The 24910-nt window shown below is 50.2% G+C and overlaps 1 protein-coding gene across 9 annotated transcripts; it reads left to right on the forward strand.

Annotated features, from left to right (window-relative positions):
* The first annotated feature begins 146 nt into the window (after window positions 1-146).
* On the forward strand, window positions 147-24731 carry FAM117A (family with sequence similarity 117 member A). 9 transcript variants are annotated; one of them, XM_074849341.1, is made up of 10 exons: window positions 147-803; window positions 1192-1583; window positions 14267-14392; window positions 16089-16255; window positions 19709-19825; window positions 20377-20490; window positions 20808-20942; window positions 21438-21660; window positions 22010-22130; window positions 22947-24731. In XM_074849341.1, exons 3-10 carry the CDS (start codon window positions 14362-14364, stop codon window positions 23284-23286), a joined length of 1248 nt encoding a protein of 415 aa, XP_074705442.1. In that variant the 5' UTR covers window positions 147-803; window positions 1192-1583; window positions 14267-14361; the 3' UTR covers window positions 23287-24731. The 9 variants fall into 9 exon arrangements, with proteins under 9 accessions (XP_074705442.1, XP_074705445.1, XP_074705443.1 ...); XM_074849344.1 differs by lacking the exon at window positions 14267-14392 and having other exon boundaries at window positions 152-803; XM_074849342.1 differs by lacking the exon at window positions 147-803 and having other exon boundaries at window positions 915-1583.
* Window positions 24732-24910: the final 179 nt, after the last annotated feature.

Here is a 24910-nt window from a genome sequence, read left to right on the forward strand (position 1 = left end):
CACCTTATCAGAGATCTGGCAGCACTCCTTGCTAGAAGAGATAGGACTGATTAGTTGTTTGGGTGGCATTTTGTTTGTTTACAAAGATCTAATAACCAAAGCTGTGGTTTCTGTCTCATCTTTGCTTCCATCAGGAGGTACGTTCTGTCTTTTCCTTGCAGTATTGCAATACACGCCACCTCTCCCCCTGCCATGGGGTTCTTCTAGAAGCGAGAAGATGGCACTGTCTAGATTCCCATCTGTTGCCTGATTACATGCAAATAGAAACAGCCGGCCTTGTGAGCAGAGAGATACAGGAAGAAGATGGGGAGTGCTGTGCTGCTGCGATAGCCGCTGGGGGAGACCCAACTGTCAGCTGCTTCCACAACCTCTCCTCTCCAGAGAGGTTGGCACGAAGCCCAGGCCACTCTGCCACCTCATGCTTGTCCCCCTGTTGTTATCTAGCCATGCCACAGCTTCCCAGGCTCCTGGGTTAGATAGATCAGCCCCACCCTTCGCTTGGACAGACGCTTCCTTTCCCTAAACCCACATAACTGAGTCTGTCTGGAGGCAGAATATGGGCCTGGACCCATAGCAGGTGGAGTCTGCTTGTAGGTTTAGTAGAGTTATAGTGAGTGGAAAGGGTGAAACGTAACAACCTTTATTTGAGGACTAGTTAAGACTAAAAATACGTTTTACGGAGCGAGACCAAGGGGGTAAAAAGCCTGCGTGTTGTGATGTCTTTTCAAGAAATCAAACAACATGGTATAGTTATAATGTTTAAATGGAAGATGTGATCAGAAATGATCCTGGAGGAACAGAAGGTGAGGGGATGGTGAGTGGTGGCTGCTGAGGGCCCTGGGCGGGCGGAAGGAGCTTTTCCTCTGCACCTGCCGGGTGTGAGGCTGCAGGGACAAACGGAGGTGAGGCACCTTGGAGGAACCTCCTCTTGGAAAAGGCTGTGGGAGCAGATTCCCAAATGCTGAGCACTGGGGAAAAAGTGTATTTTTAGTACTTACAGCTTCAACTTTGCCTCCCGCAACATCCTTTGGCACCCCAAATCCTGAGCATTCAGTTTATCCCTCTCCAGAGCTCTGAGTTTGTCATTCCTGAGGCCGTATTCCCCCACCGCCTTCTTTCTGGGCCCAGAAATAGGTCGGTGTTCTCAGGTTTTTATCCCTCTCCTTTTTAAGTAGCACTTGATTCCCGCAGGTGACATGAGATGGCAGATAGTGGAAGGAACAGAAGTTTTCTGGAAACGTGAGCTCAGCAAAGCTGACTCAAGTCAAAGGCACGTGGTGGTGGGGACAGGGACACCAAGACAAGGAACCAAAGGAGAAGGGTCCTCATCCAGCTGCGGCTGGAGCTGCTGTTCACAAGGATCAGGCCCTGCGAGCGGGCTGGGACACGAGTCACATCCTTGGTACAAAAGTCAGAACGTGCAGAGCAAGACCTGATCCTGCCCCGCCTCCCCCAGGGACTGCACCCCTCCAGCTCCATGACCCCCCATCTGCCAGCCGGGCCCCGAGTCTGACAGAACCAGCGTGTGACCAGCACTGAAAAAACACTTCAGCATTTTGATTTCTGTTCTCGTTTTTCCAGAGGTGTGTTGGGTTTTTTTAACTCTTCATTCAGCATGGGAGAGGTTGTGGTGAGTGATCTTGACTTCCAGCTGTCTGAGGGGTGCACAAAATGGGAACTTCACTCTGTGGTAACACTTGTGTTAGAGTTTTCCACAACAGGTTTTTTGAGTTAAAAGGCAAACAACGACTGTGATGTTCACTTTGCTTAGAGCAGAGCTCGGGTAAAATGGGGAAAAAAACAGCTAAAAGCTGGTAAAAGCCTCAAACAGCAGGAGGGGGGTGTGGGTGGGGAACCTGCGCTATGATCTTGACTGTTTTTAAGCTTTTTGCCTTTTTCTGCCTTTCTTCTTCCTGCGTGTAGCGTAAGCCCCGCTGTGGGGGAAGGGGGGGACGGGGGATGACACCCGGCTCGCCACCTCCTTGGGGGTTGCTGAGGCTTGTTGCTTCCCGCTGCCGCCGTGCCCTGGGGATGAGGCGGGGCGGGAGGGGCGGCTGCTCCGGGACGGCCTCGGTACCCCCCCCCCGGCCCGGTCTCCCTCCCAAGGTGAAAGAGAAACCGGGCCCGCCCACGTGACCCGCCGCCGTCACCGCCGGACGCAGAACACAAACACTGCCGGGCGGCTCTGATTAGTCCACGCGGGGAAGGGGCGGAGCCTTAGAGGAGGTTTGCGATTGGTGGTTCGCAGTACAGTGGGCGTGACGCAGCTGTTCCCTGTTGCGATTGGTTCTGCCGCCGTAACGGGGCGGGAGAGAGGGCGTAGCTCGAGCATCTCTTTCCTCTCGGGTTGGCTCTGGCGCGAGGGGTGACGCCTGTTGAGAGTGGCCGCGTTTCTGATTGGCTACTCTGACAGGGCGTGCGGGGGCGGAGCTCGCGGAGCGCTTTCATTGGCTGCCGTTAGGGAGGGCGGGGCTGTTGGCTGCGGACACCCAATGATCGCCGGGCTCCTCCCGCCGGCACCGCCCCCGCAGCGCTGATAAGCGGCGTTGGCGGCGTGGGGGGGTCAGTGCGGCGGGTGGCGCGGGCCGGGCATGGCGGGGGCCGGCGGCGCGTCCTGCTGCCGCGGCGGGGCGGGGGGGCTCCAGCCGCTCCGCGCCACCGTCCCCTTCCAGCTCCAGCAGCGCCGCGGAGACGGGGGCCGGGCAGGTAACGGTGGGAGGAGGCGGGCACCCCCCGGTGGGAGCCTGCGTGTCCCCTGCGCCCGGGGGCGGCGGACGGGCCCGAGGTGGGCTTCCGAACCGGCCCCGAGAGCCGCTCCGCCGCTTCCCAGCGACCCCTCCCGGCGTGGGGAGGGGAGGCGCGGAGGGGCCGGTCCTGGTGGGGACCGCTCCGCGATGTGCCCCCGCCGGGGAGCGCCTCTTCGCCCCGGGCTCGGCCCCTGCAGCGGGGGGGTCCCGCGGAGGCGGTACGGGATTAGCGAAAACTACCGTGTGCTCGGGAGGCTGCTCCGAATGGGTGCGGCGTGGGTGGAGGTGAAAGAGAAGTGAGAGAACCCAGGGCAGAGGCGAGGGGAAAACAAAACGGGGTGGGGGTGGGGGGGCCACGACACCAAAGGCAAGGAGCGAAGGAAAACTTCAAGCCGCGGGACGCGGCCTCGAAACAGCCGAGGCATTTAAAAATGCTGCCCGTGGGCTGTGATCACACACGCGAGGGGTGAGCTTTGATCTCCGGCCCCGTGGGGTCAACAGCTCTGCCTCCTGTGCTGGCCTCCTTGCAGGCGGGACGTGTCACCTCTTGCGGGCTCCCGTGACAATGAGTTGCCTATTTGGACATGGTTTCACAAAAAAACTGAACCCTGTGTTTTATGCAGCTGATCTGGCTTGATAAAGAAGCAATAATTTGATTTGCGCTAATGGCAATTTGTCCCTAATTGCATTACTGAGATTTTTTTCTGACCACTTCAGGAATGCTTATTTAAATATAACTTTTTGGTGACCTAATAATAGTCTTTGGCTTTTCTTTATGTATTACTTTTGGCTGTTCGTGGGACTGCTCTTGGATGTTGGGTCCTTGCTTGGCTGTTCGTTATCTCAAGTATTAAAATAGCAACGAAACACTTTTTGGATTAAATGTAAGATTAAACAGACTTCTGGAACAGAGAGAAATATTTGTCAAGCTTTGGGCCAGCTGATCTTGGTGGCATCTGTTCGGAGTGCTGGTCTCTTGTTTAATGCAGTGGCCACTTAATCTGCTTTGCAGAGGACAGTGCTGCAGCCCATCCTACAATGAGGATTAATGGCCCTTCCTGAAGTGTCCTGCCTTTCGCTAGTTGAGACTTAAAGTCATTCCTGCCACTGGCAGGGTTGGTATTGATCAGAGAAGCTATTAAAAAGCTTTTTGCTCAATTTACACTTGAAACAAGTTTAATGAAATAAATTCTTTTTGAGTGCTAGTCTCTCCTTACCTCTCAGCAGTATGCTGAAATCGAGGTGAAGTTGCTGTTAATAGGGCAATTACTCAGTAGCTTCAGATGTTACAAAGAAAATAAAGCAAATCTCAAAGAAAGGAGAGCCAGGCTGCCTGTGATCTCTTGGTTGTGTTGGAGCTCTGTGCTGTACCTACTCCATAGCGTGGTGAATACCATGCAGCTTTCTGAGGGCAAAACGGCTGGTGCTCCTCTGACATGAACCAGAATTGCTGGTCTTCATTTCTTCCTGGCTCTGTGCCTTGCTGTTCAGGCTCTAGGAGCTTGAATTTTTCCTCTTGATCATAGTAATTTCATCTACAGTTTTGGAAGTGTTGAAATTTCCATTGCTCTCTGCCTCATCACTCTTTGTAAGCTTCAATTTGCTCCCTGCATGTGTGGGAGCTGTAGCAGTAAACTGGCAGGGTTTGAGCGAAAACTGGTATCCTGGTGATTCATAATCTAACACTTTTGCTCCTACCTTTTGGGAGCTCAGCATGGAAATCCATTGCTTTATCACATCTTTCCCCATTTGACTCTGCTGGCTTTCTGAATTGCTCTCAGGCTGCACCACGGCTGGGGATCTCTGGGGGTCTGGCTCGGGGGTATAGAAGAAGAGGTGCGGGGTGATCTGGGGTCTGATCCTGCAGCTGCTCTGATAATAGAGGATCCCATTGAGATGAGGAGCAGCTGCTGAGTCTCTCAAAGGGCTTCTGTTATAAAAGGAAGAGCTGGAGCTGGGGGATGCCAGGAAGGAGGCCTAAGAATATTTTAAAAGGACTTGACTTGCTGTTTAGAAACCCAAGATGTTAGGGCTTTAGTGATGAATCTGATATGTGTCATTGGGGTCAATCTTTTTTTTTTTATTCCTTATCTCTTCAGTGATGTGGCTTTTGGTGATGAAGCAGGTAGTGTGTTAGTGTTTGATCCTCTTTAGGTGCAGGCCAGACCCATCCCTGTGGCATCCGTTTATGCCAGGGTAGGTGGCTCGGAGGCGGCTGCTGGGGTAGAGCTCTGCAGGTGCTGTAACACTGGCAAGGTTACACGTTCTCTGGGGTGGGATGAGCTTTGTGGAGAACTTTGAAGTTTAAATCGGTTAACGGCAATGCTCGTGCTGTTTGTGGCCTCAGTTGTTTCCTCCAAAGCCCTCACAGAAGCAAGTGCTGGTTGGAGAGTTTCCGTGCTTGCATCCAGACTTCAGCCTCCGTGAGACGCACGCCTTCGCACTTGTGAATCCACTGCCTGGGTGTAACCCTGTTCCTCATCAAGCTTTGCAGGTCTGAAACCTGATTTTCTCAATCAAGACACAGAGAAGTCTTTATTCCTCTTTTTTTTCAGTATGACACTAGAAAAAATAGGATTATTTAAACTGCAGCTCAGATTTTAATTTGTGGACCCGTTGGTGAACATAGCATTTTGGGAACAAGACCAGTACTTACCTAGTAGGCTTAGTCATCTAAACTGGTTCATGCACAGAGAGGGAGAAGATGGAACATGATGGAAAAGCAAAGTCGTGTCATGTTACTAGTTGAGCAGACTCCTTCAGTGCACCCCTTACTAAATGTGTAGGGGGGGGTAAGATGGGATGAAGAGCTGCACCGGGAGTTTGAGCTGCTTTTCTGTGTAGTGTTGGATTAGATTTCTTGGGAGGGGAAAGGAAAACTGTTGGTGTACCTTCTGAACACCAGTGACAGCGTGGTGTAAGAGAGGAACAACAGCGGGGTGCAGGTCCTCACCTCTAAACCTATAGGGTTGATTTGAGGGTTTCATGAATGGCTTTGACAAGACCTGTGTCTTTTACTTAATGTATTTCACATTAACCCTCCAGGAAGCCAGAGCTTTGCTCATAGTCTCTCTTCACCAGAATCCAGAGAAATTCACCAGTTTTCCCACCACCACCCCTACAACCCCAGAATTATGTGGTGCCTTTTAGCTTTTCAGGAAGTTACTGTTGGCTGAGCTGACTCATCTAGATGGGATTTTGTTGCTTGCCTGCTGAACTTGCCTGTTTTTGAGATGTCCAGTTGTTTTTGCTGTGTGGATCCTGCTAGAGAGACTAAGTGAGCAGACTGCCAAATATCTTTATTTGGTATCTGAATTAAACCCGTGCCTGGTGTATATTATAGAGGCAAACGAGTGGGACACTATTCATAGGCAATACTGTCTGAGTGTATGTTTAGCAAAAAGAAAATGTTTCTTTAGGAATAAAAATGTATGTTTACCACTTGAAAGTGCTGTGGGATTGCTGCCTACATAGTAGTGATACAACAGAGCTGTTAACATCTTTCTCTGCTTCTTTCCTTTGCTGCAGGCATCATGGATGAGTGTGGGGGTCTCCTCCCCCCTCCCTCCATTTTACTGGTTGAATAGCTGAGTGCTTCAGGCCTTACTGTGTTTGCTTTAGCAGTTGGTATCTGATGGGGTTTTATGTCCTGAGGGATGGGTATAAAGGCTTTTGTAACCAAAATAGTGGTCCAGATGTTTGTGGTGTCTGCTCTTGAGTTTTCTTTTATGCTGTTTAACACCTGTAGTTTTTCAGGGGGTGCTTAAGCAAATGAACATGGGACACACAGGTTCATAATGTTTATATTCTGTATCCAACTTGAAAAAGTCCATCTTAGAGAAGGGGTATCTCAGTAGGAGCAGCTCTTTTGGTATTAATTCTCTGAAAGAGAAAGAAGAACCCTCAAGCAGGGATGCAGAGTGCTGTCATGGGAAAACTGCTGCTGCACCGTGCAAACAGCTGCTTCGACAAGCTTTGCAATTTCCAAATTTTGGGATTCATCACTATGGAGTAATTCTGCCTTTGCCGTTAGGGTTTTGCTGTGGGTAGGCAGGCTGATAGAATTAAAGGGTTAAGCACAGGTAGGGAGCTGTAATGGGGAAAAATAGTCATGTTGGGACTGGTTGAGGGATGGGAAAATCTTGAAGATGTCCTGCTGTTGCACTAGCCAGGAAGAATCCTGCCTCTGTCCTATGGAATCAAATCAGTCTTTGTGCAAAACACAGCTGAATACAATATGTGGCTCAGGTTTGGAGGCAAAGCATTGCAGGTGGCTTTGTTTAATGTAGAACGAGTTTCTCACACAGTAATTGGAGCCCATTCATGGTATTGCAGTCCTCAGCTGATACAGATCATACCTTCAATCTAAACTTGCTGCTCCCAGTTTGTTAGCCTCTGGATACGGGTGTGGGAAAGGGGAAACAAAGGACACATCTATAACTAATCTTGACTTGTGTTGACATTCTGTGGGTGAAACAAGTTTTTCCCTGCTTTAAAATGCTGGAGATGACATTTAAAAACAAATTTGCAGGGGGAAGGGATGAGACTGTGCAGTCAGTTTGATCTGTCCCCTCTATAGCAGAATGCTCCAGAGGAACTAGGAAGCTCTCAGGTCATTTACCCTGGATGGATTTTTATTTGTTAATCTTTCAGCTGGGGCTTATCTAACACAATTGCATGGACCACAGCAAAGTTTTCAACATTTGTTGGGTGAGTAGAGAACTGATGGAACCTGGGCACCTATTTGTGCAGAGAAGCAGCAATTCTGTTCCAGGTGTGGTGAACGTTTTACTGTCTGTGTGGTGCAAAAGAAAAAACAAGTACTTTCCCTAACCCTGTGAGAGAAATAATGTCGAGCACCAAAGTGCAGTGAGTTCTCTTTATGCAAAGCTGGGATGTTGAAATACAGCGTAAATGGCAGCGTTGACTACACCGTGCTGGTCTGGGCACTTCCCTCGTGGCTCCTGCAGTTTAAGATGACAATACTGATTTAGTGGGATTCACAGTTGTACAAGAAAGGTCTCCATGGAAGACCAGTAGTGTTGAGCCTGTAAAAATATTCCTTCTTGGGATTGATATTAAACAGGTCTTTTTGCATTAAGCTTGTGGTGCTGCCATTCAAACCCCCTGATAATGCAGGGTTGACTGTAAAGGAAATGAGGAAGGTTGTGTGGTTAGCCCGTTCTTTGAAAATAATGGGAGATAATTGTTTCCATGCTTGCCTGGAACCTGCTGCATGACTCTGGGCAAGCTGCTTCTCCTCCTTGTGCCTCAGTTTCTCATCGTTTGTGTGCCATCCTTTCAGGCTGGAAGCATTCAGGAACAGGAATTACGGAGTTTGTACGGTTCCTGGCATGCTTGAGCCTGAGGCTGCTCTGTGCAAGTGCTGTATGCATAATGCTGTTGTGCTTACACTGTTTAGGCTGGCTGTAACACTGAGCTAATACTAGCTTTGGTATCCTGCTTCCCAGTTAGAAAAGGCACTGACAAGGTAATCAGAAGGTATATCAGATGTTGTGATTTATTATTTTTCTCCTTGCTGACAAGTTGTTTCGGTAGCTTCCTGTTGGGCCCTCCAGGCAGATGGTTTAACTGCAAGTAGCCATAAAGATGACTGTGAGTATGGGAGGAGGGCTTGTCAAAGTGTTGATGTGATTTATGTAGTTATATGTATATAAAGGAGAGGAAACCTTCTTTTTCCTTGTTTTCCACCTTGTTTGTAACTGTAGAAATATCAAGGATGTCTTACTCTGTTTGCATTTTACTTTGTTTTATCTGTACTGGAAGATTTCCAAAGGCTTGAGAATCAAAGGTTTCTCATCTTGAGAGTGAGAGCCCTGCCTTTTGCAGTAATCTCGATTCCTAGATGCTTATCAGGAATTGACTTAAGTAAAGTTAACAAAAAGGGGGGGGAAAAAAACCCAAACCCACAGTTCTATTTTCATTGCTTGAGTTTCACGGTTCTGATACGGGTGACTTGGATGATGCTGGTAGCTCCTTAGTCATCTGTGTTCTCCAGAATCAGAGTGAACAAGTCCTAAAGATCTAATGTTTGAACAAGTTTTTGCTTGTTTCTAAGCCTCTTATTGTTTGTGAGAGGCTGCCTGCCCATCTGGTTTTTTTCCTAGTTCTTACTTAAATTTCAGAGTGTAAAGCCAGTCCAGAAGCACTCCCGGCCTGCATCAGTGGGTAAGAGATGGGCTTGTTGAAGATCCCACCAAAGTGGTGCCTTGCATCAGGCTGGATCTAGGAAATGTGCACTTCAGCCAAAGACTTTGAGGATGTTGAAATTCTTCAGATTGTTTTATCATTTGAAAAACAAACTTTGCAAGAATTAAGTTAAAGGTGAAGAGTTCAGCTCTTTCTCCATCAACTGGGTGTTCAGCTTCAGGCCTTGAGCTGTATTGGAGGGAGTTGCTGTTTAACAATGTCTGAATCCAGGGAAAGAAAAAAAAAAAAAAAGACAGCTTGAACTGCTAGTGTCCGCTATTAATTTCCTTCAATGATATCTGCAGATGCTGTGTCCTTTGGGCAGCTCTCTCCAGCTGTACTCTTAACGCAGCTTGTAACCAGGGGAGTGATTACAAAGCCTGGAATTTCTTCCCTTGTGTTCCCGGGCCAGTTGTGAAGCCCTCGGGGCCGATTCAGCGAAGCCTGCGGGGCAAGTCACTGCTGCCTTGGATCAGATGGGAATCCAGCTCCCCAGCCTGGTGTAGGATCCTTTTTGCCCTTGTATTTTTGCTTTCCTGATGCCCCCACCTCGCTGGGTTGTTTGCTTCTGTGTCAGTGAAACAGAGAAAGGTTCTTGAGGGGTTTCGTAGAGCCCTGTGCTCTGGGAACAGCAGGTACTTTTTTTTGGGTGTCTCGGGCTGTGTGCGTACAGTTTGAGCAAGAGTCATGAGGGACAGTGTGGTTTAACCACAGCTTCTGCCTCTTCACCGGAAGGTGCAATGGATTTCACTGCTCTGAGGGGTTTGCGTTTCTGTATTAATGTTTACTGAAATGAGCAAAGAGCGATGAAATCCCATCCTGGCATGGGTGTGAATTTCCCTTCAGTTGTAAATCTTCTTTAAAGGCAAAGTATTATAATTGTAAAATACTGAGAGATGTAGAATACCTCCTTTGCAGAGACTTGAGGTGAAAAGACTTGGTGCCAGGAGTTACTGCTGTGGACACGTTAACTCTCTTGCAGGAGCAGCTGAGGGTGGTGTGTGTCATTACCTTTTAATCTGCCTATAAATTCCAGGTTCATTCTTCTCTTGGAAGCTCCTTAACATTCAAATTGTTCTTTTTCTCTACCTGTACATATCAATTGCAACTGGTTGTCTTACTGCATTCTTCTTCCCTGTTGCATTGCTACAGAACATAACTGTCCTTTCTCTTGCTTTTGGGATAAAGTGAGATTTTTCTTTTCCTAGAAGATGCAGACTATGTCCAGCCTTCAGAGTTACTCTGCTGTTTGTCCTGTACTGGAGATTTTTCTCTACATCCCTGCTTGGCTTCATTTTCTGGTGGGGTTTTTGTGAAGACCCCTCCAATGGTGTGGATTTATAGCCTCGCTTGTCTTCTGGTACCTTCAGTAAGCATGTTCTGGCAGGCTTTTCTGGATCTCCTACTCTGTTTCTGGTTAAAGCTTGAGATCTTCCCCTTGTCTCCTCCACTTAAAAAGACCTGTCTGTAGATGTCTTTGTGGAGAGGATATTCTTCTCTCCAGCTTCTATGAACTTTCATCCCAGCACCTCTCCTGCTTTTGATCCTGTCTCGGTAGCTAGCTCTGACCATGCTGTGAATTCCTGTGAAATGCTTCTATTTTCTACCACGTTTGCAGATTTCTGTAGTGTACTAAGCACGGGATTTTAAATTTCATTAAGAACAAGTAAAACTGCCTGTTCATCTCCTTTCAGGCTTTCTGGGATTCCCAAAGCAAAAGCATTTATTCCTTGCATAATCCTGCATTGCTTTCAGATTGTGTGATAGATTAAGGTCCTCTCCGGGAGTGCTTTTGCAGAAGCAGCATGCAGTAGCAGTGCTTTGGTGTGCCAGGAGGAAGTGCCTGGGCTGACTGCGATGGTTTCTTAAATCTTCACATTTTTTCTGAACGCAGAGAGTGCAGTAAAGGCCCAATGCTGGGAAAAGGCAATTCTTTCCCTATAAAGGTTTTTAGTCTTTGCTATGTTAAAGATGGGGACTGTTAAAAAAAATAACTGCTTCTGTTGCATTTCTTAAGTGCAGCAGTCAGGACACACAATTTCCTTTACCTGCTTCACCTGGGGGAAAAATAATTAAATAAAAACTGAGGATATATTTCTGAAGCTTGCTTGCTGCTGAGAATTTTTTGTCTTACTTGGTGACAACCTGTAGGTAACTTGAGTTCACCATGCTGAAACTGCAGAGAAATTGAAATGAGATTTAGATGGGTTATAACGTTGAAGGTTCAGTTTTGATCTTTATTTCACTAACACTTCTGTTGCTTGTCACTGCACTTGGAAATGCCTGGTTAATGTGGGTTTGGTCCTCAGAGGAGATACGTTTTCTGATCAAGCACCATCTTGCAGAGTGAGGTTAGCTGAGGTGCGATTCCCTGACGTGATTTGTGGATCACTGTCCTTAACATCCTCTGGAGGTCCTGCGCATGTCTCTTGCCCAGTTGCATTTGAAGACAATAAGGGAGGACACTGGGTTTCTTGCTGTGCACCAGCCTCACCTCCTGCTCTGTCAGACTGGAGCCAGTGAGCTTGGGGTGATGCTGTGGCCAACCCTACACCAAAACTGTTGGTGAGAGCTGTAACTCGTTAAGCGGTGCAGTCCTTAAGGTGAACATAAAGTGCTCTTCTAGTGCTCTGGCATGGTGGGATAGCTAATTTCCTTTCTGCTGTAGGAGCTGCTGCCCTGGTAGCCACCACAGCAATGCCAACCTTGTGTCCCTTCTGCTTGTGCCACCTGAACTGTGTCTGGTAGCTGTTGTGCAAAAAAAAAAAAAAAAAAAGTTTCATGTAGAGATTTCCCAGCTAGATTGTCTAGGAAAATGTTAAAGATCAAGGAAGCGGTGGTGGGGTGCAGTAGGGGACACTGATACACATCCAGCAGCCTGGTTTGGTGTGAATATTTTGTCTGAAAGAGATGTTTGTGCCACAGGGTCCTGCTGTGGTTTGACAGGCCCCTGAGAAATTAAATTTAGGCATTTATGTTATCTTACTGCCCCCATCCCCCAATTCGGGAGCATCATCTGAATAAGATGATGTGTTGTGAAGAGCATTAAAAGGTGTAGATGGGGGAAGCTGATACTGAATTTAAATAATTAGCAGTAATTTATTTTACACTGGGATGGAAGATACTTGCGTAAGTTATTGACAGAGTTGCTTATGTTCCATCTCAGCTAAACTCTTCTGGCAAATTCTCTCTTGAAAGCTTACAACTCTTGTTTGAGCCAAAAAACTGAAAACTGCATCCAAAGCCATTAGGTACGGCCTGATACTGGAGAATGAGGGGAAAGCTTCCCTGCGTGGTGGAGCTCCGGACAGCCCGTCATTCCATGGTTAACTTGAAAGCTGATTATATTTAAACACGGACTGTTATTTTATGTTTCATCGCTTTAAGACAGACCTTTGCAGGGGCATATTCCAAAAATGTCAGGGTCTGAACAGCATGTCCCTAAATTTCTAAACATTCTTCTGATATTAAAGGGTCAGTTTCCCCGAGGTGAAATCTGGAGAGGGAAGGAAGAAAATTTTACAACTCTAAAGAAGATAGTAATGGGAACTTTATTTTTTTGCTTGCCACCGTTTTTTGATGCAGCTGTAAGTATTCTTTATTAAAAAGCAATCCTGGACATTTTTAAAATCTTACTGAAGACTTCTAATTTCTCTTTTTAGACGCAGAGATTGGCTGGCCTAGGGACACTGTTTAGGAAGCTCTGAGCTCACTGATGTTGGTGCGGTTGGGAAAGACTAGGGACACTGCAAATCTAGAACTCCGGGACTGAAAAGTTTCTACTTTTCAACACATGCATTGCACCAGTCTCTTAACTTGTGGCTGCATGAAAGCCTCATGCAGCAATTGGAGGCAGCCAAATGGCTCCTGGAGATACGGTGACGATTCTGTTATCTGCAGCAGCTTTACTGTCACATGAAAAGTAAAAGCGCCACAACCTGACACTTCTCAGCTGTGGAGCTGGCTTGGACCAACTCCAGAGCTGGTGGCCAGGTGGCAGCTGTGCAGGCTCGGTGCGGAGGGATGATAATAGCACGGAGCTGTAAACAGGACACTCCACCCTGCCGCGGCGCCTCTCCCGCGCCCTCCTTGTGCCCCAAACGCCGTGCTGCGCACGCAGCCTTTGCACCCTGAGGAAGGGCAGCCTGCTTCCCTGCCCCGCGTCTCCCAGCTGCCCCCTGCCCTTCGGGCTTCTCGGTGCTGCTCAACGACAAACTGAGTTGTTCGATATCAGAGTTGTACTTTGTGAAGAGGAATGACAGTTGTTGCTGTTCGTACATTAATAGCTTTAGGTGTTTGTCAGCCATCGTCCACAATTGATGCAGTGGTCGCTGCAGGACGCCAGGGCTCCTCTGCTCTCGGTCGTGTCTGTTCTCCAGGTCCTCTCAGGCTGGTTTTGCTGTCGCCCTGTTGAAGGTTTGGAGTACGAAGGTGACCCCGGTCGCTCTGGATGCGATGGTTATATCAAAGGGGGCCTCTTGGAGAGCTCTGGGGGGGACGTGTGCTGTCAAAGCAGTGTGGGAGAGGCGCTGCCCTCTTGCAGTAGCATTCTGTTCTTCTGCAGCAGCCTAGCTGGGCAGAGCAGCGTGAGAGGAAGAGACAGCTGAAGTCATACATAATGGAGATGCAAGTAACACAGCCTGTGGGGGCAATGAGGCACTGAAGAGGAAGCTGCAAATACTGACGAGTTACTAAATTAAAGTTAGTGGTAGCTGTCTTACTGTTAACTGTTGGGAGCAGGGAGTGTGCCTTGAAATGCCAGCTGGACCCAACACAATAAGCCTTTAATCCAGTGTGGACCTTACGAGGTGTGGCTGTCATGCAAGGACTAATGCTTCTCTTGCCCTCCCACATGGCTTTTTGTTCCTACACTTTTTCTCACCTAGAACTGGAATTCCACTGCTCAAATGGTATTTTAGCTGATAAAAAGATGTATTTAACAGGCCATGTCCCTGGAACAGTCTCAGCAGTGGGTGCCGCAGCACCTTTGTATACAGAGGTATTTGGCAAACACAACATAGCGCTTAACAGTTTTAATGCTGGGTTTAGTGTGGTTAACTCGCTACCTGCCTGCCATGCCCTCATTTTGGGGAGGGAAAGAGAACATCTGTACACAAAGCACCTGGAGCATTGCGCTGTGCGTGGCCTTAATACCTTGCCAGGAGGCCACAGGGCCGGTTCTAATGTGCGTGGTAATTTGCATGTCTAATCAAAATGAAATGCAAACAAACCTTCCTGCTGGCTTGAACTTGCCTCTTTCTTGCTACCTTTTTGGTTTTGGCGATAACACCTTTTTTTTTTTTTTCCAGCTGCAAGGGTGACGACAGGGCTGCAGAAGAGGGCAGGTGCGCTGCCTGCCCGAGGGCCACGCGTTAATCACTCGTTTGGAGCTGGCCGGGGTGCGATGGAGGGGAAGGCACAGCAAAACGCATGCTGTACGTCTCCCCTTGCCGTAGCCTGCCAAGAGAGACACTTGGCTCTCCCTCCTTGCGACGGGATTGCGCTGGGGTGCATCACTGCTGACACACAAACTTAAACTCATAATGTTTACAAACCTTTTCTGCTAATGATGTTTCTAGCTACTGTTATGAAAGTAACATCTGAACAGGCGCTATGGCCATCTCGGGGAAGCTGGGCAGACCCAGAGCTCCTGGACCTGAGCTTGGGCCCTGCCACAGAATCACAGAATCATCCAGGTTGGAAAAGCCCTTGAAGCTCCTCCAGTCCAACCATGAACCTCACCCTGACCGTTCCCAACTCCACCAGATCCCTCAGCGCTGGCTCAACCCGACTCTTCAACCCCTCCAGGGATGGGGACTCCCCCCCTGCCCTGGGCAGCCCATTCCAACGCCCAACAACCCCTTTGCAAAGAAATCCTTCCTAAGAGCCAGCCTGACCCTGCCCTGGCGCAGCTTGAGGCCATTCCCTCTTGTCCTGCCGCTGGTTCCTTGGCTCAAGAGACTCCTCCCCACTCTCTGCACCCTCCTTTCAGGGAGTTGGAGAGGGCCAGGAGGTCTCCCCTCAGCCTCCTCTTCTCCAGACTAAACCCCCCCAGTTCCCTCAGCCACTCCCCATCAGACCTGTGCTCCAGACCCTGCACCAGCTCCGTTGCCCTTCTCTGGACACGCTCGAGTCATTCAATGGCCTTTTTGGAGTGAGGGGCCCAAAACTGAACCCACTCATCGAGGGGCGGCCTCACCAGTGCTCAGCACAGGGGTCAGATCCCTTCCCTGTCCCTGCTGGCCACGCTATTGCTGATACAAGCCAGGATGCCATTGGCCAGTGATGGGTTATGTTAGTGAAGAGGTTGCACACCTCCTCCTCTGGGCTTTGCTGAATGAATGCACCCACTGACTAACGCATCACGTGCTCACATAGTCCCGCTGGGGGATCCAAAACTTCACAGACCTTCTCTTGGCCTTGAAACTAGAAGCGAGCAATAGCCTGCTTCCTTGGGGGAAACGGGCACGCAGGCTCCCTTTTGCTGTTGGGTCTTACCATGGGTAATAGCCTGAGTATCTGACTAAGCATTGTGCTCCAGTTAGTAAGAAATACAGCGTTACAGACAGCGTAGTGGGTTTTTTCTAGTGTCCATGCGAAAGCAACGTGGACATGCCGAGTATTTCACTCGGCTGCGTAGCAGCTCCCTCAGCTTCGACTGGAATGTCTAATCAATGACTTCAAGCAGCCACTTAAGGACTGCAATAAAATCTCTGCTTCTAGAGAAGCAATCTCTTGGTGATAAGCCTGAATACGGCGCTCTGCGGAGGAGCGAGTAGGAGGGCAGATTGGGCAGTCAAGCCCTTGCTGGCCCACTTGACTAAAGTGGCATTTCTGTTGCTGCTTGTTTTCAGTAGCTGGCTTGGAGCAGCAAAACTGCCCGTGCTGAGGCTGAGCAGCCGCGTGGCCTCGGCGGGGAAGAGCTGCTGCTCTTGGGAGAGTGGGAGATCCCTGGGCGTGTTTGAAGCAATAGAACTCTGGTTTCCAAAAAGCAAATGGATTTCTCCAAGCTGGATGTGCTAGTTTCCTTCTTGTGATCTTTGCAACGGACGTGGGCTCGTTCATGGTGATAGCTGTTGCTGAATCTTGGCTTTGGAAGTCTAATTTTATTTTCTTTTCCCCCTTGTCTAGCCAGCGTTCCCTGTGCTGCTGCTGTTGAGAAGATCTGCCGTCCCCGGCAGCCCCGCGTGCGGCGCACCTCTTCGTTAGACACCATCGTGGGCTCGTACCTGTTGGGACAGTGGCCAAGGGAAGCTGAAGGAGCTTCCACTTTGTGCATGAATGACAAAGCTACCCAGGTATAACCACCTGCAGACCGCCCTTGGGGTCTCTGGGCCAGGAGAGGGCTGCAGAACTGAAAGGAGCTGTGTAAACTGGGGGTGAACTGGGAAGGCATTAAATTTCCATCCGTCCAGCTGCAACTTTCTAGGAAGGCTTTTTTTCCCCTTTTGCTTCTCAGCTTCAATTGATTCCACTTTGGTGCAGAGTTAGAATTTCCTTGGCCTTGTTTGGAGGCAGATGGCCTCTGGCTTGCTTCTCCAGTACTGGCTCACTGCTACTTTTTTTTTTTTTTTCTGGCTTGCAGTTCTGGGCCAAGTCCTTATACAACGCTCGCGGGCTGTGTGCCACACGCTGCGAGAAGTCAGGGGTGCTCCCGCAGAAGGGCTCACTAGCAGGAACAGCACAGCTCTCCACTGTAGCATGGAAAAGCTCCAGACCTCGAGGAACTCTTAGCAACCTGTAAATATTACTGTATGGCAGCAAATAGCGCTCGCCTATCTGCAGAGGTGGAAGAATTTAGAGGGATAAGAGCATCCGTTTGCTTAAGTTGTTTATTTAGTGCATTCAATCTCTGTTACCTTGCTGTTTGATCTTTGCTGTTCAACAGTTTATTACTGGGCTGTTTGCAGGAAATTCTCAATTGGATTCCAACTTCCATTGTCCTTTCCCAAAGTATTCTTGCCTGCTTTTGTTTCAGTTCTAGTGCCCAAGAGTGCTGCTGAGGGCAGAGGGCATGCTGGAAAGGAAGGGAGAGAATTTGTCTAGCTTTATTTCTGAGTGAGGGAAGCACACTCTTCCTTTCTGTCTTCATCAGCCATAGTGGGAACACTTAACCCTGGTGTTTTGGGGCTAATTAGTTTTTCTTGCTTGTGGCCCTTTTGGGGAAAGGGTGGGAGAAGAGGGGCACCTCCTTCTTCCTGGAATGGAAGGTACCATTATGTTAATCCAGACTCTGCTGAGCATGGAGCTGATTGCTCCTCTCTGCAGTGAATAGGCCAGGAGTGCCACAGGCTTTCATCGGTTATCTGCAAGTGTCTTGCAAATGCTAATTTTACCTTGCAACATGCCTGTGAAATGAGCAGCCATCTCCACTGTTCACATGCAAACACCTCTCTGTCAAATGACTTGTCTGTTGAAAGGCTGGGAATAAAGTCCTGGGTTCTAGACTGCCCTACCTATTCACAAAAGTATTAACAAAATATTCCTCATTGTAACCTGCAGGATTCAGCCTGAAAGGATGGAAGGAGTGACATAATAGTTACCAAACTTGGGACTTTCTCTGCTAGCCAGTACATGTTTATTCCCTCCTTATTCAGCTACTGATCAGCTGTTTTGCAGAGCTCTGTAGATTTACTATCATAAGGTGGTTAAGTGATACAACTGCAGGTGCTCAGCGTGGGGGTGAGGGTGGCAGCACTGTACATGATTGGAGCTTGTGGCTTTATCTTGCTGTGCAAAGCAGGTTTTTTTTCTCTCCTTTTTCTGAGGAAGCGGTTTTGCCGCAGTTAGTACAAAAGGTTCTGTAATTTCCTTCTGCCTTGACAGTCTGCCTGTGAGAGGTGTGACGCGTATGCGCTCTTCATTTTCAGGCCTTCCTATTGCAAACAGCGTCTTTTCTTCCTTTTTAGGCCCTAGATTTTTGTGAGCACCAGTGCAGTGCTCTGGATACCAGAGCAATAGTCTGTCTCAAACGGGGCTCAGAAGGCTTCCAGTGACACAAGGAGAGTTTCTGTCACGTCCTGCAAAGCAGGACTGTTCTTAGCAGCTGAAGTTCAGCTTCCCACAGACTTGCTGTTGCAGTAACGTGGGATAGGGCTGTGGTGTTGTCTTAGACCTTTGCCTCTTCTTATGTGCGTGATCTGCTGGGATATAAAATGACAAAATGTTTTAGGATAATGGCCAAATAATGATGTTTAAGTTGTTTAGGAGAGAATATTGGAGGTAGGAAATGAGATCAGATGTGCCACGCGCTGACAGGTTGGTCTTTGCCGTAGGATTTCCTATCGCTCTGGGCTGTTCCTCTGCTCTGGCACAGTCCGGGGTAGCATGGGGAGGGCTGCGACCTCAGCCTCAGCGGGACCTCGGAGGTGGCTCAGGCTGAATGGATTTCTTCTTTCAGATCAAACTGAACGCTGTAAATTGAATCAAATAACTTCTGTGCCACTATGTCTGCTGCTTACAGGCACTGCGAAATGGAGACCTGGACAGCAAATGGTTTAGCTGTAGGGAATGCAGCGTGCTCTGCTTAGAGTGGTGTGTCTAAGGAGGGGTTTCATTCAGAGCCTGCTCAGTCAGGAGAGGGTTGGATTTCGGCCTAGAAATCACCTGTATCCCTTTACAGACAGGAAACCTGGTACCTCTAGGTAACTTGCCTTGTTCCGTTGGTTCAAATAGACTTTAAAACCTGTTTTGAGAGAAGAGGCTTCTGTCATCCCTGTGACTCAACAGGGTTGTTTAAAACAGCTGCTGTTCTTGCAGTAGCCTCTGGGGAGATCAGTTAAGCTGCTTGGAAAGGAACTGTTCTCAGGCCCTTGCACCTTCTGGCAGGCTGTCACTGAGGATGGAGGAGGGAAGTATCATCCAAAGCCTCCCACAGAAATGGCAGACAGCAGTGACACAGGGTGAGTGTTCTGAGCAGCACTGAAATGTGATGTTGGGAAAAAATGATGGCTGGTCTTGAAAATGATGTGCCTTGGGACTGTTAGGATCCTGGAGTCTCTGCCGAGAGGGCTGAGTTCAGTGGAAGGAAGTTCACACCCTTTGCTGATCAGATTAACAGCCCCTTCTGATTTCCATTGATATTCAAACTGTAGCTGTTGCTTGGAAAACAGCTGTGTAACGTGCTGAGGCTGTTTTTCTGCATGAAGAGAGACAGCTGAGAACTGCCAGCCCTCTGCAGACGGAGGGACGTGAGCTGGAGAGGCAGCTGGGTTTTCCAGCGCTCCGGCAGCAGTCAGTCTGCAGGCCAACCTCTGGTTTTGGTTACGCCTTTGAACTCCGATACGGGAGCCTGAGGTCTCAGAAGCAAGTTGTGTGTTCTCACAGTTGGGTGAGGCTTTTCCTCTCGGTACTGCTGCTCTGTACAATGAGTGCCTGAAACCCTGCGTCACCGCTCATCAGACGGGAGCCTGTGCAAGCAGCGCAGGGGGCGGTTGCGGTTGTTTCTCCGGAGTAATGGTTTGGGTGCCCTTTATCTTGCCGGGTACTTGTGGTGATTAAGCCACTGACTTCTGGGCAAGTCTCTTGCCATGTAGGTCTGTGAGGTCCAGTTTCCTGATAGGCAGAAATCTGGCCAAAATGACTTTATTTTGGCAAATAATAAATAGATGGCTATCTCTTAATGCACATTACTGAGCGTTGTATTAATGGGGGGAGACTGGAAGAGGACTGTGAACAGACAGTAGTTGATTGCTTATTCTTAGGACTCTACCACCAGTCTCTAAACCAGTAAATGTTGTGATTATTCTCAGCCGTGTTTCTCATCACTTCAGACTCCAGTGTCCTGGCATGACGCGGAAGTGGGGAAAGCCAGCTCCAGTGCTCACAAGCGTTCTGCTTCTTGGGGTAGCACAGATCACCGCAGAGAGGTAAAACAGACCACTCCCAATGCTCGAGCAAGATCTGTGTTAGTTGCTCACGTACAGGATGCTCCTGCTTGCATGGGAGGGGAGTGGGAGGACAGGACGCTGTTGAAGATGAGACCTTAGCCCTTGTTCTCATCCCTAACACTCTGTGATTCGACTAAAGACTGATCTTGTTGGCTTCCCCTAGCAGGCAGCTATTGTAAAGTAGCTCCACTGAAACTCAGCACCTTGCTCGTCGGTGTGGTGGCCGATGTGGGTCCCAGGAGGACCTGGCTCCTCACGCTCTGTAGGTGGAGGATAACCCAGACCCACTAGAGGAAGGGCGGTGGCCACGTTGCAGCGGGGGAGTTTGTGACGAGGCCTTGCGAGTGCTTCTGGTCCATCCTTTGAGAGGTGGCCAGAGCCGCTGCTTGCGTGATTGAAACCGGCTCTATTTTGGCACTTCCTTGTGGGTTGGGAGAGAGGGGGAGGAGAGAGAGAGAGACAAGACATGATCCTTTTTGGTGGAGGTGTGTTGGCTTGTCTGGTTCTGTAGCTGAAACTTTGTTTGCTAGATTGCCAAACTGAAGCAACAGCTCCAGCGAACAAAGCTAAATGGCAGAAGTGGCAAAGAAAAGGAGAAGAGCTCCCCGCTCCAGGGGGACCATGCTGTCCTTGCATCGCTCAGGGTACGTTCACGTCTCCCCCTGCTCTGCTGTCACCGTATGTCCTAGGGAGGTGGAGAGCAAACTCCTCTGGGCAGGTGTCCAAGCTGTTCACAGACTCCTGCTCTCATGCCTGAGAAGGGAGAATTTTTTTTTCTTCTCTTCTCTCACCTCTTCAACGTGTCCTTGTGCTTTGATCTGCAGTTAGTGACTCTGCTGTCAGTCTTCTCCCATCAGCCTCCTGGAAGGCTTTGGCTGAGCCCTGGAGAGCTGTGGGAACAGGATGTAACTGCTGAGTTTGTGCAGCTATAACTCTTAATTTTGATTCTGGATTGTTACAGGACTCTCCTTCAGGCTTCCTTTCTCCGTCTCCCATTTTGAGGCTCAGCCCCTGCTTGCATAGGAGCCTGGAAGGGCTAAACCAGGAACTGGAGGAAGCGTTTGTGAAGGAACAGGGAGATGAAGAGCTTTGGCGGGTAAGCAAAGGCCACAACATTGCCCTGAATCTTCTGAGTGATCTCAACCTGTATCTGTTCTTGGCCGTGGGGACAGTCTCTTGTGTCTCGTTTTAGTTAGTTCCAGTTGTGTAACTGTCTAAATTGGGTCACATGGCTGCTGGCTTCCCTCTTTAAAACTTGCTGGTGCTCTGAGGGATCAGCCAGTAGCAATCTCGGGATAGATGACACCTCACTGACAGCTTTAAGACACTTAGACTGGCATTCAGAGGCTACTTTGTCCCGTGCAGATGTGGCAGAAGCGTGATCCCGGATGGCTTAGGAACTGCAGCACGTTAGAGATCCGGAAGGGCTGATGACCTGGTTGCAGAAGCTGCCTCGCTCCCTGCGGTGGAGGCTCTGCCCCTATCTGCATCCAGCACCCCAGGGAGCTGGACCTTGAGCTGCAACTGCTGTCAAACCTATTCTCTTGTGACAGGGGTTTCTTGCTCCTCTAAGACTTTCCTTCTTCCCCAGATACTGGATGTCCCAGATGGCCACAGGGCTCCCGCGCCTGCCCAGAGAGGCTCTGGAGATACGTCCCTCACTCTGGAGCCCAGCAGTGGCAGCTGTAGCAGCCTCTCTCTTTCTCCTTCCCCCTCTGTGCCTCTCCACCTTTCTCCGCACACCCCAGGGAGACTGGCAGCAGAAGAGCCCTCCTCTGCAGCAGACGAGGGGCAGCCAGATCCAAAGGAGAAAGGTAAACACTGAAAGCAGAGGCGCTGGGAGGTCGGGGAGACAAAGGGGACCAGGGCTACGAAAACCACAGTGCCCACGTCTGCCTGCTGGGCTGGAAGCTGCAGCTGAGATGGGAGAGAGGGTCTCAGCTAAACTGTAGTGGACTTCTAAAACTCCAGTAATTACCCTCCAGGTGGGTGGTTTCCAGTATAAGATGGAGGATGTGAGCTGGGAACTACACAGATGAAATGCCACAAGCTTTGGGGTATTGTAGCCTGCAGCCCTCAGAGTCTAGAAGAGCATGTCTGGTGTTGAGTTAGTGCTTTTGAATTCTTTTTAAAATTTCTCAACAAGTATCTTTTTCCTGCTAGAGGAGGGCAGCCCTTCACCAGTCCTGGCCTTTGCTTCTTCTCCTCGACCCAACCACAGCTACATGTTTAAACGGGAACCTCCTGAGGGATGTGAGAAGGTCCGGGCCTTTGAAGAAACTTCGTAAGTATGAGGAGTTGTTGGCAGAAGAGAACTCGTGTGAGGTTGGTCCTGTGGGAGGATGCTGGAGTGGGGGCAGCTGAGGCTTCTCTTGCTGCAATTGCCACCCCTACCCTGTTTTAAAAGTAGGGAGGAGCCTCTGGGAAAACACTCCCAGGAAAAATGTGGCTACTCAGACCCTGGTGAGAGCTGAAAGCTGGAATTGCAAACCCTCAGCAGCTCTCGGAAGGATCCTGTGATTCCTCGCCCTTCCCAGGCAGAGGGTTTTCCTCAGCCAGCAGAGCCCTTGAGGAGAAGGGGTGGTTCTCCTATAAAAAATGTGCTTCCAAAACAGGAGGTTGCAGAGAGGTGGGGATGAGTCTCTTGAGCCAAGGAACCAGCGGCAGGACAAGAGGGAATGGCCTCAAGCTGCGCCAGGGCAGGGTCAGACTGGCTCTTAGGAAGGATTTCTTTGCAGAAGGGGCTGTTGGGCGTTGGAATGGGCTGCCCAGGGCAGGGGGGGAGTCCCCATCCCTGGAGGGGTTGAAGAGTCGGGTTGAGCCAGCGCTGAGGGATCTGGTGGAGTTGGGAACGGTCAGGGTGAGGTTCATGGTGGGGCTGGAGGAGCTTCAAGGGCTTTTCCAACCGAGATGATTCTCTGAAAACAAAACTGGCTCCTCGTGCTGCTCTGTACCTGAGGAGCGATCCAGCTCCCGGGGGCAGTTCAGCTCTTAGTCGGGCTCTTTGCAGAGTGCCCAACTCCAGGGTTTTCCCGGTGGCTGCCTGCTGCCCTTGGCCGCGTCCGTTCCTAATCCTGCCCGCTCCGTGTCTCTCCTTCAGCTCCCCCAGCCCCGATCAGCCCTTCCGGCCTTCCTGCCCTGATAAGAACAAAGTGCACTTCAACCCCACCGGTTCTGCCTTCTGCCCCGTCAGCCTGGTGAAGCCTCTCTTCCCAAACGTTGGCTTCCTCTTCCGGGGTTTTCCGCCTCCTTCCAGCCCTGGCCCGGGCCCGTTTCCATCCTGCCAGCCCCCCGCCCCCAGCCCGTTCCTCGGGGTGCGGAAGGACGCTGCGGTAGACGGCTTCAGCGAGGTCTCCAAGTCTCCTTCGCTGAATTACGAACACTGGAAGCGCGGCCAGCCCGACGAGAGCGTCGTCTTCCACAGCTCTCTGGTGGTGTGAAGCCTTTGGGAAAGCTCAGCCAGCAACAGCAGCTCTGGCTCCTCAGCGTGTCTCTGCCAGCCTGGGGAGACTTTAGTGCCTTGAAGTTGGGACATGACAGCCAAGAGGCGGCTCTGGAATTGCAAACCACAGCAGTCTTCCTCCCGAGGACAACAGAAACTGTGAAATACGGCGTGCCACGGGACTCCTCACTGCCGGAGGGGCTTGTTTCTCTGAGCCTCCCCTGTTCAAAGCACTTTCCTGTGTTGAATTGTCTTTGTTTCCTGTGTGATTGTTTCGCTGGTGAAGAGCAGCCGGGTGCTGCTGCGGGGGAGCAGAGGCAAACTCCTGCTCTGTGGCTCTGGGAACAAGGTTGAGCTGGGAGAATTCAGGTCCGGGGGGGAGGTCTGTGGCACCGCTGCAGCTGTCTGGGATTGCTGAACCGTGGGGAGTGGGAAGGGGGGAGAAGGGACATGTTAGGGCAGCTGCCCCTGGGTGTATCGGAGTAGAAAACGTTGGTAGCTGCACTGTGAAGACGGCTCATCGCCCTCGGAGCACAGAGAGGGCTGGCGAGCAGCAGCTCCCTCTCCGTGCCTCCCCTGGCCACCTTCACCCCTCGAAACAAGCCCGGAGCTTTAAGAAGGCCGGTGCTCAATGGGGGGGATGTGGGTGGCTGAACGCAGCTGCCACAGATCCGTGCTCTGGAAAGGGGTGACCAGGGGTGAGGGTGGAGCCAGGAGCTGCCTCTCTGCTCTCCCCGCCCGTGGGCAAAGGTCTCCCAGGAGCCTGTGGGAATGGAGGGAAAAGTGGCAGTGCAGGAAGGGCCCTGCTTGAGGGCGGGGGGGTGCTGCTGTAGAGAAACTACCTGCTGCTTTCCAGCCCGGAGCTCCCAGGCCAGCGCTGGCTCCCTGGGGGTGGAGGGATAGATGGAGGGATGGGAGAGAAGAAGGGAGGGATGGATGGATGGAGGGATGGATGGATGGAGGGATGGATGGATGGATGGATGGATGGATGGATGGATGGATGGATGGGGGAGCCTGGGACCCTGCTGGAGGCTCTAGGGGGTGTGCACAGCTGTGACCGCAGCTGGGCCCAGGCCGTCTCCATCAGCGCTGCCCTGGCGCGAGGCCTCGGTAGGTGACGCGATACCACGGGAACACGGATTGTAAAAGCCTCTTGACAACAAAAGTATTTGATTTTTGTGTTCTGTTGCAAAGGCTCGGGGTTGTATTGAAGAAGCCTATTTTCTTGTATCTGATGTAGAAACTCTATTTTCTTCCAAAGACACTATTTTTGCAGCTGTTTGAAGTTTGTATTTTATGTATGTTTTGCAAAGCTTAAAGGAGGAATGTTTAGCTTTGGAGTTCCTGTCTTGTGTTTAGAGGGTTGGTTGTTGTTGTTTATTTTTTGCAGATGCTGGTATTGCCAGTTAAAAGGAAACAAAATAAATATTTCAAGCATCCAAAGTACTTCTTGGGGATTTAATACGCATCGAGTCTAAAGTGGAGTCGGGAGGGAGTTCAGCAGATGCTGAAGCCGTTTTACGGCGGGCGGGCGGCGGGACCTGCGCGGCGCCGCGGGCGACCCTGCCCTCTGCGCATGCGCGACCCTGCCCGAGTCGCTCAGGCGACGGCGGGAACGCCAA

Source organism: Strix aluco, chromosome 24 (assembly GCF_031877795.1).
Source record: "Strix aluco isolate bStrAlu1 chromosome 24, bStrAlu1.hap1, whole genome shotgun sequence".
NCBI lineage: Eukaryota > Metazoa > Chordata > Aves > Strigiformes > Strigidae > Strix > Strix aluco.

Coding starts and splice junctions, on each gene's coding strand:
- FAM117A (XM_074849336.1), top strand. CDS start 2,592: ATGGCGGGGGCCGGCGGCGCGTCCTGCTGCCGCGGCGGGGCGGGGGGG. Junction 21,661..22,009: donor GCCAGATCCAAAGGAGAAAG/GTAAACACTGAA, acceptor TTTTCCTGCTAG/AGGAGGGCAGCCCTTCACCA. Junction 22,131..22,946: donor CGGGCCTTTGAAGAAACTTC/GTAAGTATGAGG, acceptor TCTCTCCTTCAG/CTCCCCCAGCCCCGATCAGC.